Source organism: Cervus elaphus, chromosome 14 (genome assembly GCF_910594005.1).
Source record: "Cervus elaphus chromosome 14, mCerEla1.1, whole genome shotgun sequence".
Taxonomy (NCBI): Eukaryota; Metazoa; Chordata; class Mammalia; order Artiodactyla; family Cervidae; genus Cervus; species Cervus elaphus.
This window is the reverse complement of record NC_057828.1, coordinates 51,577,967-51,592,973: the sequence shown is the minus strand read 5'-3', so window position 1 is coordinate 51,592,973 and position 15,007 is coordinate 51,577,967. Positions and strand designations below refer to the sequence as shown.

General features: G+C 59.0%; 1 protein-coding gene across 4 annotated transcripts in view; it reads left to right on the top strand.

Annotated features, from left to right (window-relative positions):
- The window catches only part of PRDM16 (PR/SET domain 16), a 339,606-nt gene that overhangs the window by 297,682 nt on the left and 26,917 nt on the right, over positions 1-15,007 (top strand). For all 4 annotated transcript variants that reach the window (XM_043923447.1, XM_043923449.1, XM_043923446.1 and 1 more), the window contains 4 exons: positions 3,855-4,068; positions 5,888-6,035; positions 6,493-6,646; positions 10,435-11,848. In XM_043923447.1, coding sequence (XP_043779382.1) covers positions 3,855-4,068; positions 5,888-6,035; positions 6,493-6,646; positions 10,435-11,848 — 1,930 coding nt within the window. The remainder of the gene's footprint in view (positions 1-3,854; positions 4,069-5,887; positions 6,036-6,492; positions 6,647-10,434; positions 11,849-15,007) is intronic.

The window sequence follows — 15,007 nt, the reverse complement described above, 5'->3', positions numbered from 1 at the left end:
ATATGCCTTTCTTTTGAGAAAGGCTCAAAATTACTAACTTTTTCCCCCTCTCCAAAAAAGGTCGAGAGGATGCAGCGTATTTGTATAAAGCATGAGATAGACAGATATAACATAATACAACATAACTATACAACACAATGTAGCATAATGCAATCAGAGTGTGACATTCTCTCATATTTCTTTTAATTGGAGTTGCTTGTGCTGGGAAAGTGAAAACCATGCAGTCCAGGCACGTCTTTCTTGCCCCATCCAGCTTTCCTCAGGTGTGTATTCGATGCCAACTTTACCTTTATGGAAGATGAGGGACACCTGTCCACACCATGGCATGAGTGGGCAAGATTTGGATGTGTCCTGTTCCAGCCTCTGTCCTTCGACAGGAACAAACTTGGGTCCCTGGGGGGATGGGGACATGGAAGGGGGGCACCCTCCATCACTGGTTCCATCACCTCCAGGACACCCTCCAATGCCTTTGAAGTGAGATGCAGGCTGACTTTTCATTATAAATCCAAATTCCAGATCCAAGCTGGAAAAATAAGTTGGTCAGTGCTATGAAAAGGTGGGGTTGGCCCTTCTTTTCTTTTCAAATTTCAACTTCAGTGCCTGTTTTGGGTCCAGAAAGTGATGTTAGTGGTAAAGAACCTGCCCATCAATGCAAGAGACATAAGAGACACAAGTTCAATCCCTGGGTTGGGAAGATCTCCTGGAGGAGGGCATGGCAATTCACTCCAGTATTCTTGCCTGGAGAATCTCCGTGGACAGAGGAGCCTGGCAGGCTACAGTCCATAAGGGTCACAAAGAGTCGGACACGACTGAAGTGACTTAGCACACTTTGCACGAAAGAGTAAGATAGGAACTGACATGTCTCACTTCCTTGTAATGCTGGTGGGAGGGCCCCTCTCAGCCTCATTCCAGCCCAGGAAGTCAGAGCAAACCCACAACAGCGGTTTTGTGGGGCCTGGGCATCCGGTTGTGTTCTAAGATGGTGCTCTTGGTTCCAGTGGGAAGGAACCCATGTTTCTAAGGACAGGGAAGCCCTGTGGGGGATTGTGTGGGGGCGGGACACTGACATCGCATCACCATGCACAGGCCACACAGAGTGCCTTTCTTATACCCTCAGCGGGAAACTGGGACACAGCTGCCTGTCCCCAGGCACCCAGCAGAGAGAAGGGTGGTAGCAGCTCTGCCACTTCACCTCCGGATGCCCCGGGCGAGCCAGGCGGCCTCCTCTGGCCTCCGTGTACCAGTGATAAAACCTGCGGCTTGATGCGAGGCTCAGGGGAGGGAACATGATAACGTTCCTGGGCACCAAGCTGGCCACGTGGAGGCGCCCCACCGCAGGTGCTAAGCTCACGGTGGACACTTACCTGAAGCAGCGTCCAGGCTCCCTTCTGCTTTATCTTTATTTGTTGGGGTTTTTTTTTTTAATATTTATTTACTTATTTTTGGCTGTGCTGGGTCTTACTTGCAGGACACAGAATTTTTAGTTGTGGTATGTGGGATCTACTTCCCTGACCAGGAATCAAAGCTAGCCCCCCTGCACCCGGAGTCTTAGCCGCTGGACCACCAGGGAAGCCCCCTCCCTCTTGTTTTAGAGGCAACATCTTACAGACCTGCCAGTGGCTATTTTGCAATATGTGTCTTTCTTGCCTACCTGACCCCTCCTGGGGTCATGTGTGGGGTGCCATTGTGGCATCAAGGACCAGCCCAGGGCCTTGATGGGCTTCATCTTAGAATCTTCTCTGACTTAGATCTCCAGATGGCTACAATGCGTCCCTTTCCTTCTGGCCAGCAGTGCTGCCCAGTGTCAGAGACACCAGGCTCCTACAGGTCTTGTGTTCGTGGGATGCTGGCTCAAGGGTCACCTGTGCGGCCACTGTCCCACCTCCTCCACCCCAGACTTCTGTGGTTGGTGAGGACCTGCTGGCCCTCTGGCCTCCTCCAGTCCATCCTATGGCTCGGCCTGTGTCTGGGGCAGGTCCAGGGGTCAGGGCAGAGCCTTCTAAGCTCCTAGATAAGCTCAGGTCCCTGCACACAGATCAGGGCTGGGCATCATCCCCAATCTCCGCAGACTCTAAGCAGGCGCTGCTTCCCTGTCTTGTTCTTGATTTCCCCCAAGCAAGACCATTCCTAACAGCAGCCTCATGTTGGCAAGTGGGCTGGGACACCAGGACTTGATTACATCTGGTCAGTACTGAGCCTGGCTCCCCCAACACATGCAGGTCCCCCAGGCTCCCAGGGAAGGTGACAGCTGCCTCCCTGTGTGTCCCAGGATGTTGTCCAAGGCCCGGGGGCTTGACCAGGGGCATCTCAGGGCTGGAACCCACAGGAGTGTCTCCCTTGGGCGTGGGAGCTTGGGCACCCACCTATGGGGATGCCGGGTGTGGCCACATCCCACCCTCAGGAGTCTGTGGGAGCAGTGCGTCCACCCTCAGGCCCAGGGAAGCTTCCAGTCACGAGGAGGCCCCCCCTGCCTGTAGTCCTCCCCCTTCTTCCCCCCAAACCCTGGCCACAGGCTTAGGTTGCCTAGCCACCCCATCCTTCTCAGCAATCTGGGACATTGATGGTGGCCCTTCTGCCACAAGGAGGGGGCAGGAGACAGTCCCCCGCCTCCCTCCATGTCCCCACCTCCCTGGCTTCTGCATCCCTTAGGGTCAGGCCCTTCCAGTTAGCATCCATCCCAGGGTCAAGGCTCTGCCCACTGCGGGGCCCAGAGATCCTTGTTCTTGTGCGCATGCACACTCTCACACCTTCACACATAAATACACACATGCCCACATAGATTCACACCAACACACTAAAACATGCACAAATACAATCACATAACTCATACACACATTCAGAGGCACACAAAAGTATGTATACAAGTGTGTATTCACCCACAAATGTGCATGCACTCACAAATACACATGCACACACAACACACTAACTCATGCACACAAATGTGTATGCTTAACATGCATGCATGTATGCACACATAACACATATGCATGCACAGAAACACACCCATTCACATGTGCCAAGTAAGCACACACATGAACACACAAACATGCACAAATGCAGGCATACAAGTGTGAAGCTACGCAGACATGCAGATTTTCATAGTAGCCACAGAGAGAAACACATGCACACATACACAGGAATACACATGACGCCAGCACAAATGCACAAAAATGCCTGCACACTCGTGCAAAGGTGCCCCGAGAAGGAGGCAGACGTGTTGGAGTATTCACCCATGTTCACACACAGCTGCATACCTGTGTGCAAGGAGCACACACATTCACACAGTCACTGACAAGAACACCTTTTGATTCATTTGTGCGGGTTCTCTATCCAGACCTGGGGGACACAGGGTGGTCCTCAGCAGGGAAGAGGGGGCCCCTGCTCTGGGGAGAAGCTGGGTCCAGGCAGCCGCGGGCGGAGAATGGCTCTCGGAGGTCGTTCCGCGGGACTCACAGCTCTGAGCTGTCCGGCTTGGCAGGGTCCACAGGATGCTGCCTCATAAACTTCATAGCAGCCGCCTCCTTTTTATTTGTTTGACCTTGACAATCGTTTATGATACGCACCAGAGCCCAGCCGTCTCTCCTCCTAATTCATACACAAAGCACTTAGCCTGGCTTCCTTCTCTGCTCCCGGCCAGCGCGGGGCCCAGCACTCCTCAGGGTTTCTTATGGTGGAGTCTAGAGTCCCGCTGGGTCCCCAGGGCAGCCTCTCTCAGCCTGGGACGTGAGCAGGAAGGATGCCAGAGCCTGCGGAGCAGGCCCACGGTCTCCCCATACCCCCTGCAGCCCCTGGGCCTGGGTGGGCCTGGGGTGGGTCCTGGGCGCCTCCCCATGCCAGTCCTCTCTCCCCTGCAGAGGAGCCCACGTTCCGCTGCGATGCGTGTGACGAGCTCTTCCCATCCAAGCTGGACTTGCGGCGCCACAAGAAGTACGCGTGCAGCTCGGTGGGGGCCTCACTCTATGAGGGCCTGGCCGACGAGCTCAAGCCTGAGGGCCTGGGTGGTGGCGGCGGTGACGGGCAGGCCCACGAGTGCAAGGACTGCGAGCGGATGTTCCCCACCAAGTACAGGTGCGGCCCCTCCCCCGCCCCACCCCCCAGGAGCATCACGGACAGCGGGGGCAGTTGACCCTGGGAGCACAGGGGGAGCCCTGAAGAAGGGCAGAGGTCAGCCTTGGGCCCTCCAGCCTGCGCAGGCTGAGAAACCCAAGGTGCTAAAGGGCATGGAGATATGTCTTGAGGGTAGGAACCCGGCCCACTCATCTGACCTTGGGGACAATGCAGGCCCACCAGCTGGCAGTTGGAGGTCACAGCTCACACCCTGACCCTAAAGGCCAGGCCCCTGGTCAGAGTACCCCCACCCACAGAGGATCCTCAAGTCACCCACTGGAGCCACTGCTGCAACCCCCCCATCATGTCATCAGGGCTGAGCTGTGGGGACAGACTTGAAGGAAGTCAGGAACACAGGCCAGGCCCCCAGAAATGCAAGGGTCAAGCCCCAGGACCATTTCCAGGGTGAGGTCCAGGGCCAGGCTGGGGGACGCTGCCCCAGGGGTTCTGGAGTGGCCTGACCCTCTGGACACATACAGACTCCTTCCCAGACAGTGGACGTGGGCAGGAAGGGGCCACCCAGGGGTCCCCTCACCCCTCACCCCAGGTACCAGCCTCTGTGTCCCATGGAAGCCCCCACCTGTCCCAGGAGACTTCATGGACGTGGGCACAGATGTCCAGCCAACCATGTGATGGCCGGACGCAGCCTCCCAGGCCCCAAGGCAAGGCAGGAGTCAGGACCTGGGAGCTGGGGACCCAACAGGGGAGAAACAGGCCCCAAAGTCCCCGGGCTCCGGGGACCAGTGAAGACCTTCACAGCCTGTGCCCCTCCTCCGCCTCTGAGGATTTCCTCCGGGGCAGCCCCTGCAAAGTCAGAGTGAAACCCCATCAGGTCACTAACTGGCTGTAGGATGGAGGGGAATTGAATGCCAATCCCGTCACAGCCCCCTGGGGACGGGAAACCCTCCACCCAGAACGGATGACTGAGAAAATAAGAGTTTGGGCAAATCCCGACCAAGGCCCTTGGCGGTAAGCGCTACTCAAGAGGACCCGTGTTTTCTTTACATAAACACATAAATCACAATTAACAACAGGGGAAAAGATACAATCTGCCGGGTGCTGGAGAACCAGGCGTTTCTGATCTAAATGGATGGCTGGGCCCCGTAATTAACGGGCCGTGATGTATTGCTGCTTTGCTCATGAAGATTAACGGTCATACCTGGGACAGGAGGAGAAGTGGGGCGTCCCCCGAGGTGGGGGGGAGCTCCAGGAGGCCTGTTCATCCAAGTTCACCCCTCCCCGCAGCTGTGCCCGCCTCCCCATCACATCTCACTTGGAGACCCCTTGCTCACTCCTGCCACCTCCGTGATATATGCATGGTGGGCAGCCTCTCAGTCTGGCTTGGCCGGGGGGCATACTCTGGGCACTCAGAGGGGTGGCTTTGGGTTTCCTGGGCTGCACCCCCACTCCGGGGCTCCTCTGGGGCTCGTAACAATGTTGGAAGTTTCTAGACCCATTTTTTGTTAGGCCCAAGGTTAGCATCAAGGGGAAGTTTGTTTTGAAATACAGAAGTGTGAACTGGGACCCTGCCTGGCTCTGGATGCCTGGGGGTGGTCTTGGGTGAGGGCCCAAACTCCATCCATGCCCTGGCTTCCCCCCACCATCCAACATGGGAAGGCCATGTCTGCCGGTCCACCCAGTTGCCCTGTCCAGGCAGGAGGCAGACAGACTGGCTGCCAGGCCCCTCCCTGCTCTCTGAGCAGGAGGTGGCAGGGGCTCCAGGGGCGGGGATGAGGCCCTTCCCTCCAGGCCCCTGGTGATCCCGGTCCACTGTGTGCAGCTTGGAACAGCACATGGTCGTCCACACGGAAGAGCGAGAGTACAAGTGTGACCAGTGTCCCAAGGCCTTCAACTGGAAGTCCAACCTCATCCGTCACCAGATGTCCCACGACAGCGGCAAGCGCTTCGAATGTGAAAACTGCGTGAAGGTAACGGGGCTTGCCCCACTGGCCCCGCCCGTATTAAGACGCAGAGCACATGTGGGGAACACAGGCCCCCAAGTCATTTGAGAGGAAGACAGGAAGTGTGTGGGGTCGCACAATGGGGAAGGAGGCTGGGCCAGACCCAGGTCTTCTCGGGTTCCCACCCACAGGACAGGTCAGACCTGTGGCTCAAAGGCCTGGAGCTTAAGAAAGCATCTGAGCTCCTGCCTGGGGCACCCTCAGGGCCACAGGTCTCTCGGGAATTATTATGGAAGCACCAGAGTCCAGGGAGGCCTGACAGTCCCCTAAGGCCACCCTGCGGGTCATTGCCCCAGCAGAGACCCTTCCGGCCAGGCTCAGGGCGGCGGACAGAGCGCCCAGGGAGACCCCCATCCCGTGACCTGACCCGGAGTCCACAGGGAGCGACCGACAGGATGTGACGTGCCAGTGTCTGTGTCCCCAGGTGTTCACGGACCCCAGCAACCTGCAGCGACACATCCGCTCCCAGCACGTGGGCGCCCGGGCCCACGCCTGCCCAGACTGCGGGAAGACCTTCGCCACCTCCTCGGGCCTCAAGCAGCACAAGCACATCCACAGCACCGTCAAACCTTTTATATGTGAGTGAGTGGTCGCTGCCCAGCCCCCGCCCGGCCCCCCGCCCAGCCCCCTGCCCGGCATGCCCAGGTTGGGGGTGCTTGGGGTTCAGCCAAGGGGTGAAGTCCTCAGGCTTTTCCCTGCTTGTGGGACCCTTTCTGTCCAGAAAACACTTGTGGCAACTGCCGATCCCTCTGCCCAGGGATGGCTGCCTCCTGGTGCCACTTTATCATCACCCTGCTCCCTCGCACCCTCTCATTCTGGAATCCATCTTTCTCTTGCTCCGGCCTCACTTTCCCCTCCTGCCCTCCTTGGGTCCTCCCTGTGGCTCACTCATCCAGTGGTTGGAGGTGGGCAGTGGGTGGTAAAGATCCCTGTGGTCCTGCAGAGAGCCAGCAACATACCTTTCCCCTCCCCACCTCCCCTTCCCTCCACACATGGGCTGCCCAGAGCTCTAGCAGGTGTGATAATATCAGTGCTTCCCACCCACCTGCAGCCTTTGGGGACCCCAGGCAGTATGCCCATGCTGACCTGGGCGGCAGGGGCCAGCCGTGAATAACTGGACCCCTGTCCACATGCTGTTGACCTGCCAGTGGAGGAGACGGAAGCTAAGCCATCAGGGTGGGGGGAGGGCTGCAGGGTCAGGAGGCTCTCCAGGTACCCAAGCAGGTGTCATCTGGCCCATGTGCTGGGAGGTGGGATGGTCTATGGGTGACCCAAATTCTGGCAGAGAGCTCGAGGAGGTGGGCAGGGGGTGGGGTGAGAGCGACGGGGTGCCTGCTGAGAAGGCTCATGACAGGGTGCTGTGAGCACAGAAGCCTTGAGCTTGTGGTGTGTTTGGGGAGGGAAGTAATAGGAGAGGAGACAGAGACCACAGGGTTAGGTCCTGGGAATCTAGTGGGCCAATGTAGGAGCATGACCCTACTTCTCAGAGTTTAGGAGATATTGAAGGTTCTTCTGTCTAGCATTGCACCAAGTCCTCTCACTTGAGATTGTGCTGAGTCACTGTTCACACCAACACAGAGCTGGCTCATCAGCTAGCTTAACTCGCCAGCGTTGTCCTGACTCATGGGTCACACCATCATTCTGCTGAGTCAGCATTCACGTGAGCTTGACCTGATTCATCGTTCACAGCAGCATTGCACTGGGAGCCATTCACATAAGATATTCCTGACTCATTGTTCACACCAGTATTCTGCTGAGTCAGATACACACGAGATTGTCCTAACTCATCCTTCACATCAGCTTCACACTGTCATTCACATAAGATTGCACTGAGTCATAGTCCCCACGAGGTTATGCTAAGCCATCATTTCACACACATGAGTTCGTAGCACCCTTACAAACCTGACAGAGCAGGGACCACACTGTGTCCAACCAAAGGGAAGTGACAGAGAAGGAAACAGTCTTGGCAGCATGAAGTGACCAGGCCTTCGAGGCCCTGCTGCAGCTCCAGGGGCCTGGCTGCTGACCCCAGGCTGGGTGGCCTGGGACCTCTCGGGTCCTAGCACATCAGTGTTGGGGGTGGGAGGAACTAAATCTGGGAGCTTAAGGACTTGGGTCTCAGTGGCTTCACCAATGTGGGGGCCTCACAGGGTTGGACTGCTCCCCCAAAGAGGCCATACTTGTTGGCTGGTCAGGCCTTTGTTGAGTAGCTGGGGCTATGCTCCCCTCCTGCCCACTGCCCCAAGCCTAGGCTTCCAGCTGTCCTGTTAGAGGTGACTGAGCCCCCATCCCACCTGGGTCACCCACTCCCTCAGCCAGGGAAAATGCACTTCTTGAGAGTGAGTATGTGTATCTGTGTGCGTGTGCACACACACACAAACCACATGCATACTCTACAGGAAAAGAAACTGCTGACCAGCACAAGCAGTGGCCAGGGTCCCTCTGCATCCCACAGGGCATGGGTACACTCCCCCAGGTGCTGATCCCACATCCAGCTCATGGTGGGTTGCCTGGGCCTCTCCCAGCCCCTGCAGGGAGCCAGCTCCCTTTGCCAGCTCTATCGGCCATTGTAGGACCAGCACCCACCTCTCCAGGGACCTCAGTCTCCCAGAGGCCTCTCTGTAGCCCCAGCATTTCATCAGGACCCCTTTGTCGTGTGACTGGGTGGGTGGGAAGCAAGGGTCCCAGGCTCCCTTCGCCCAGGCATTGCCACTGGTCCCCGAGCCACCCCTGCCACACACACCAGGAGTTGCCCTGGGAGGGTGCCATTTCCAGGCTCAGGATGGCAGCAGCCGCTGATGAGGTGCCACAGAGCCCCACTGTGGGGGACAGAGGGCATCACAGAGCCTCTTAAAGGGCCGGGGACATAGCAAGGTGTCACTCATCTGGCCAGGAGCCCTGAGCCAGGGAGTGGCCTCTCTTCCCACGAGGGGCCACAGGCTCGCCTGAGGGTATTTATAGACCTTCCCGAGGAGCAGCGGCCCCTCTGCACCAGCCTCCTCCCAAAAAGGGCAGATTCGATTAAACGAGGCAGTGCTCTTCCCCCTCAGCCTTGAAAATGTCCCGCCAAGCCAGACAGCCAGGAAGGCAGAGCCGTTAATATAAATAGATATTGTGATTAAAGAGCACGATCAGCTCGGGGCCAGCGCTCCCAGCGAGATTCGCATGACATCAGGCCGCAAGAGTGTGCGGAGAGCGAGAAACACGCTGAAATCATTGTTTCCACGGGGGCTGCATTTAGGAAGCAAATCGTCCTGCAGAGAGAGAGACAGACAGTGTGTGTGTATGTGTGTGTGTGTGTTCCTCCGTTGCTGGTTAGGAAAACAAGAAGAGAAAAAAAAACTGGTGGTTAGCTGACACTCAGCTCACCATTGGGAAAATGGCGAGACTGGGTTGCCAGGGCCTACGGGGCCTGCCTTTCGGCTCTGGCCGCCACCCTCTCCTGTTACGCACAGGGCTGGTACGGCCTCTCCATCCCAGTCTGGGGAGGTCTCACTTTTCTCAGATGTGGAACCAGCCCCCTCGGGGGCTCCCCTCCCACCTCCACCTTCTGGCCACCCCCAGACTCTGATCTCACAGCCAGGAGCTCTGCTCTCAGGCTCGGGGACTAAGAACCCCCAGGGGCTGGTCACTCCTGAGGCCTCCTTGTCCTGGGAGCAGATCACAGGCCTGGGGGCAGAATGAGAGGAGGAAGCTGAGAGCATTTTAAAACCTTAGGAAGTGGGCGGCCTAGCCCAGGGGGTGTTGTTTTACTGGCTTCTACTGGAACAGCGTGGCTGATGTGGTAGGGAGACCCAGTGGGGAGTCTGGGTGGGTGGGCGCAGTTGCAAACGTGATGGTGTGTCTTTGCCTGTCTCTGGGAGCAATTTTGAAGACCTCGGTCCCACCTGACAAACTTATGGGGTCAGGAGAACACAGAGCAGCAGGGCCCATTCTCCAGTGGAGAAGGCTGAAGTGGGTAGAGATCTACCCAGGCCACCCAGAGACCCCAGGGGAGGCACAGGGACGTCCTTGCCAATCTATTTTGGTCACCAGAGGCCAATCCCAGGGAAGGGTGCATGTGCATAGATATGTATATGTACACATGTGTGTGCAGGTACATGTGATGACACAGTTACAGTGCAACATGTGTTTGTGAACATACACTCATGGGTGACACACTTGTGTACCTAAGCACACGTGTCCATAGACCTGTGTGTGTACCTGAATGCATGCGTACACGAATGCATGCGTACACCTGAGTGTACATGCAAGTACTCATGCCTACTGACGCATGTGTGCACACACATACATACTCCCAGCCCCGGGCAGTGCAGGGTCCCCGTCGCCTCCCCTCACGCCGCTGTCTTTGCCCTGCTGCCCCCAGGTGAGGTCTGCCACAAGTCGTACACGCAGTTCTCCAACCTGTGCCGCCACAAGCGCATGCACGCGGACTGTCGCACGCAGATCAAGTGCAAGGACTGCGGGCAGATGTTCAGCACTACCTCGTCCCTCAACAAGCACCGGCGCTTCTGCGAGGGCAAGAACCATTACCCGCCGGGAGGCATCTTTGCGCCCGGCCTGCCCCTGACCCCCAGCCCCTTGATGGACAAGGCCAAGCCGCCCCCCGGTCTCAACCACGCCGGCCTGGGCTTTGGCGAGTACTTTCCCTCCAGGCCGCACCCTGGGAGCCTGCCCTTCTCCGCGGCACCCCCCAGCTTCCCCACGCTCACGCCCGGCTTCCCGGGCATCTTCCCTCCATCCCTGTACCCCCGGCCGCCTCTGCTACCTCCCACGCCGCTGCTCAAGAGCCCCCTGAACCACACGCAGGACGCCAAGCTCCCCAGCCCCCTGGGGAACCCGGCACTGCCCCTCGTCTCCGCTGTCGGCAACAGTAGCCAGGGCACCGCAGCGGCCGCGGGGCCCGAGGAGAAGCTGGAGGGCCACCTGGAGGAGGCGTACGCCACCAAACTCAAGCCCCGGGGCAGCGACCTGTCAGATGGCAGCGACTTCGAGGACATCAACACCACGACTGGGACTGACCTGGACACGACCACGGGCACGGGCTCCGACCTAGACAGCGACGTGGACAGTGACCGCGACAAGACCAAGGACAAGGGCAAGGCGGCTGAGGGCAAGCCTGAGTTCGGGGGCAGCGCGGTGCCCCCAGGCGCCCCGAACAGTGTGGGCGAGGTTCCCGTCTTCTACTCCCAACACTTCTTCCCGCCGCCCCAGGAGCAGCTGCTGACAGCATCGGGCGCGGCGGGAGACTCCATCAAGGCCATCGCGTCCATCGCTGAGAAGTACTTCGGGCCCGGCTTCATGGGCGTGCCGGAGAAGAAGCTGGGCGCGCTGCCCTACCACTCCGTGTTCCCCTTCCAGTTCCTGCCCCACCTCCCCCCCTCCCTGTATCCCTTCACGGACCGCGCCCTCACCCACAACCTGCTGGTCAAGGCCGAGCCAAAGTCGCCTCGGGACGCCCTCAAGGCCGGCGGCCCCAGTGCTGAGTCCCCCTTTGACCTCACCACCAAACCCAAAGAGGCCAAGCCCGTTCTGCCGGCGCCCAAGGTGCCCCCAGCCCCGGCGTCCGGTGAGGAGCAGCCACTGGACCTGAGCATTGGCAGCCGCGTGCGGGCCAGCCAGAACGGAGGGGCACGGGAGCCCCGCAAGAACCACGTGTACGGCGAGCGCAGGCTGGGGCCCAGCGAGGGGCTGCCCAAGGCGTGCCCTGCCCAGCTGCCCCAGCAGCCGCCCCTGCACTATGCCAAGCCGTCGCCCTTCTTCATGGACCCCATCTACAGGTATTCACACGCCCCGCCTTCACGTACTCTCCCCGGGAACTACCTCCCCTGCTCCCCCAAGCTTCATCCCTCTGTCTCTGCAGCTTCAGGAGGTGCTTCGGCTCTGGGCAGAGAGGGGTCTGTGCTGCTTTGAAGTCCAGGCCCGGCTCGGCCCCTTCCTAGGGGGGGCGCCTGACAGGGTCTCCTGGGGACACTTGGCTCCCTTTCGCAGATGCCACTGAGAGAACCGCTGCCCTCCCTTGAGCCCCGCCCCTAGCCTGCCCTCACACTCCACCCCAGAGGCCCACCTGCTGGTGTCTCCAGCCTCCCTCTCTGGATCCACTCTGCCTCCCAGGACACTCCTGGCTGTTATGTCTGCTCTAGCGTCTCTGCTTCCCTGTGACTGCCCTGTGGCACCGCTCCCCGGAGCCACAGCTGGGGTTCCTGTTGGCCTAGGGGTGATCAGAGGAGGAGCTACTTGTCCCCAGAGACAGGAGGAGGAGGGAGAAAGAGGAAAGCTCTGGAAGATTTGCAAAACATCAGTGTTCCATCGCTCTGATAGACCTTTCGGAGAGCGGCCAACGGATTCCCCCTCCCCAGTTTTTGAGCAGGCTTTGATCAGGGGGTTTTTGACCCCCATTGCATGTGTCCCAGGGTGCTGGGCAGGCTGAGCCCTGAGGAGGGGGCTGTGGCCCTGAGTGGGCCTGGGAGGGGCCCGGAGGGGCAGGCAGGTGTGGTGGTTCAGCCACTATTACAGGCCCATGGCTCTGTGTGGGAGGGGCCCATGTGCACATCGGTGAGTGTGTCCACATGGGAATTCAGGGAAACTGTGGCCATTTTGAGGGCTCGTGTGAAGCACAGGGGCCAGGCAGGGCCTGGGGATGGGCATGCAGAAGGGGTCACCTCTGCAAAGGTGCAGCAGGAGAAATGATGGCAGGGCTGCCAGCGACGGGGAGGAGGGAGGATGGACCAGCCTCCTGCTCTGCCCTCCACACCCACTCAAGTCCCCACCCTCCACACTCACCCAGGGCCCTGGCTGGCCTGTGTCTGCAGTTGGTTCCATTTTCTGCCAGGTCTTGGCATTGTCATCACAGGAAACCTGAAAAATGGTCCCCTGGGTGTTTCTTTAAGAACACACCATTCACAGATAGTTTGAGAAAGTGACCAGAGGCCTGTTACGACTTACGGTGGCTCACAGGCTCTCTGGGGTGAACATGCCCATCAAAGGCCAACAGAGCACCTGCCAGTTTCAATTGAATCTGTAGGACTCGGTGTGGGGGACAGGAGATAGCTGGAGTTCGAGGGAGGAGGCCCCCCAGGGTAAGCAGCCCTCACGCAGAGGAAGGGGTGGGACTGGAGACCTAGGGAGCAAGGCTCCTGGTCAAGCCCCCGGAGTTGGAGCCAGCAGGCCTGCAAGAGGCTCTGGGTTAACTGTTTCCCTTCAGCCTCCTCGTCCACCCTTTCCCAGCTCCCCTGCCAGCCCCCAGCCCTCCTCTGCCCCTCCTCTCCCCACTGCAGGCCTGTTTCGGGGCTTTGGGCCTTTTTCTGGAAGTAGGCGGGGCAGTCAGTCAGGCCTGGAAGCAGGAATTGGCCACAGGGCCCGCCGACCCTCCCCTCCTGCCCAAACTTCTCTGAGACCTGGCTTGTGCCAGGCTCTTGCCCTCTGGATTTAGGGTACAGCTGCTGATGGAGGGGCTGCCCGGTCCCCAACTTCACACACAGACACCAGCAAAATGCCTGAGAGTGGGTTACCCCAAGATGCCTGAGATGTGGGGTAACCTCTTCCCACACCCCCTGAGCCCAGTCAAGATGAACACTCGTGGTGTCGAGAAGGTTCCCTCCAAGTGAAGGTGTGGGCGACAGTCACTGCCTGTGTAAAGGTTGGCTGGGGGCTAGGGCACAGGGTCCTCCCAGCTCCTGGATGGTCCTGGGGTGACTCCAGCAAAACTCCCCAGTGTCCCCACAGGACCCCCAGGTGTGACCATGGACACATACCCATAGCCTTCTTCCCCCAGGTTGGAGGAATCCCAACACTGCCAGGCTGATCCCCTCCCCGACCCTCCAGCCCTTCTCACCACCATGTGCTGCTGGCTCTGTGACAGGCCCAGAGATACTGTGATGACGAAAGCCATGTACCTTGGCAGGGCGCATGTCTGCTGGGGGTCAGGGGTCAGCTGGCAGGGGCTTCTTGGAGCCAGCCTGGTGGGCTGCATGAGACACAGAGGGTGGGAGAAGGCAGAAGACGATCTTCAATACCCCCTCCCCCTCTATGAGACCCCTTCCTCTCAGCCCACACCACCCACCCCGGGGGCCTTATTGAAAGACCGACTCAGCCCAGCTTTGATCGGGGCCTCTGCTAAGGCCCTGAGGTCCCCTAGGGACAGAGCTGAGCCTAAGAGGGGTGGGAGTGTGGCCCTGGACAGACGAGGCGGCAGTTCCCGCAGCTGTGTCTGCCTTCAGGGAGGCGGTAGGACTCCCCAAGTCACCTTGTGTAAATCTTGACTCCCATGGGGAACACTGAAGCAGGCATCGCTGGGAAATGGTGAGAGGAGGAGGTCAGGGGAGGAGGGACAGCCACCTCCTCCGCTTGCTGTGATTGGCAGTTGTACTGGCATTTAGGGAACATTCTGGAATTGTTGTCGCCAGCAGCCGTCTTGAGGTTTTAGGTAGACACTGCCTGGCTGCTGTGGGGAGGCCCTGAGACCTCCCCAGGACAGAAACCTGCTGGTCACTCACACAGCCCTGCCCAGTTGGACCCTGGTTGCTCACACACCCACCCAGTCAGACAGAACACCTGTGCCAAGGGCTCGGCAGAACAGGGAAGTGGGGTGTAAGTGGCAGCCCCTGTGTGCCCCACATTCCGCTGTTGGGGAGCCCAGGGACCCCAACGAGGCTTTCTCCTGCCTCGTGTCAGTGGGCAGAGGCTGCTGCACATGGGACCCTTAGAAAAGGTTCCTAGCTCCAACATCAGGCGTTCATCACATGCATGGGTGCTGGCAGCTGGGTAGTTAGGGGGACACTGGGGAGACTCGAAGGGGTCCAGACCTGGGTGTGGTGTGGGGAGCGTGTGTGTGCTCGGACAGGCAAGTGCACAGCCAGGTCACAGACTGTCCTTACGGCATCAGGTGAGACGTGCTCACAGGGCCTGTGGAAGTTGGGCGCTGAGGTGAGGCCCCCACC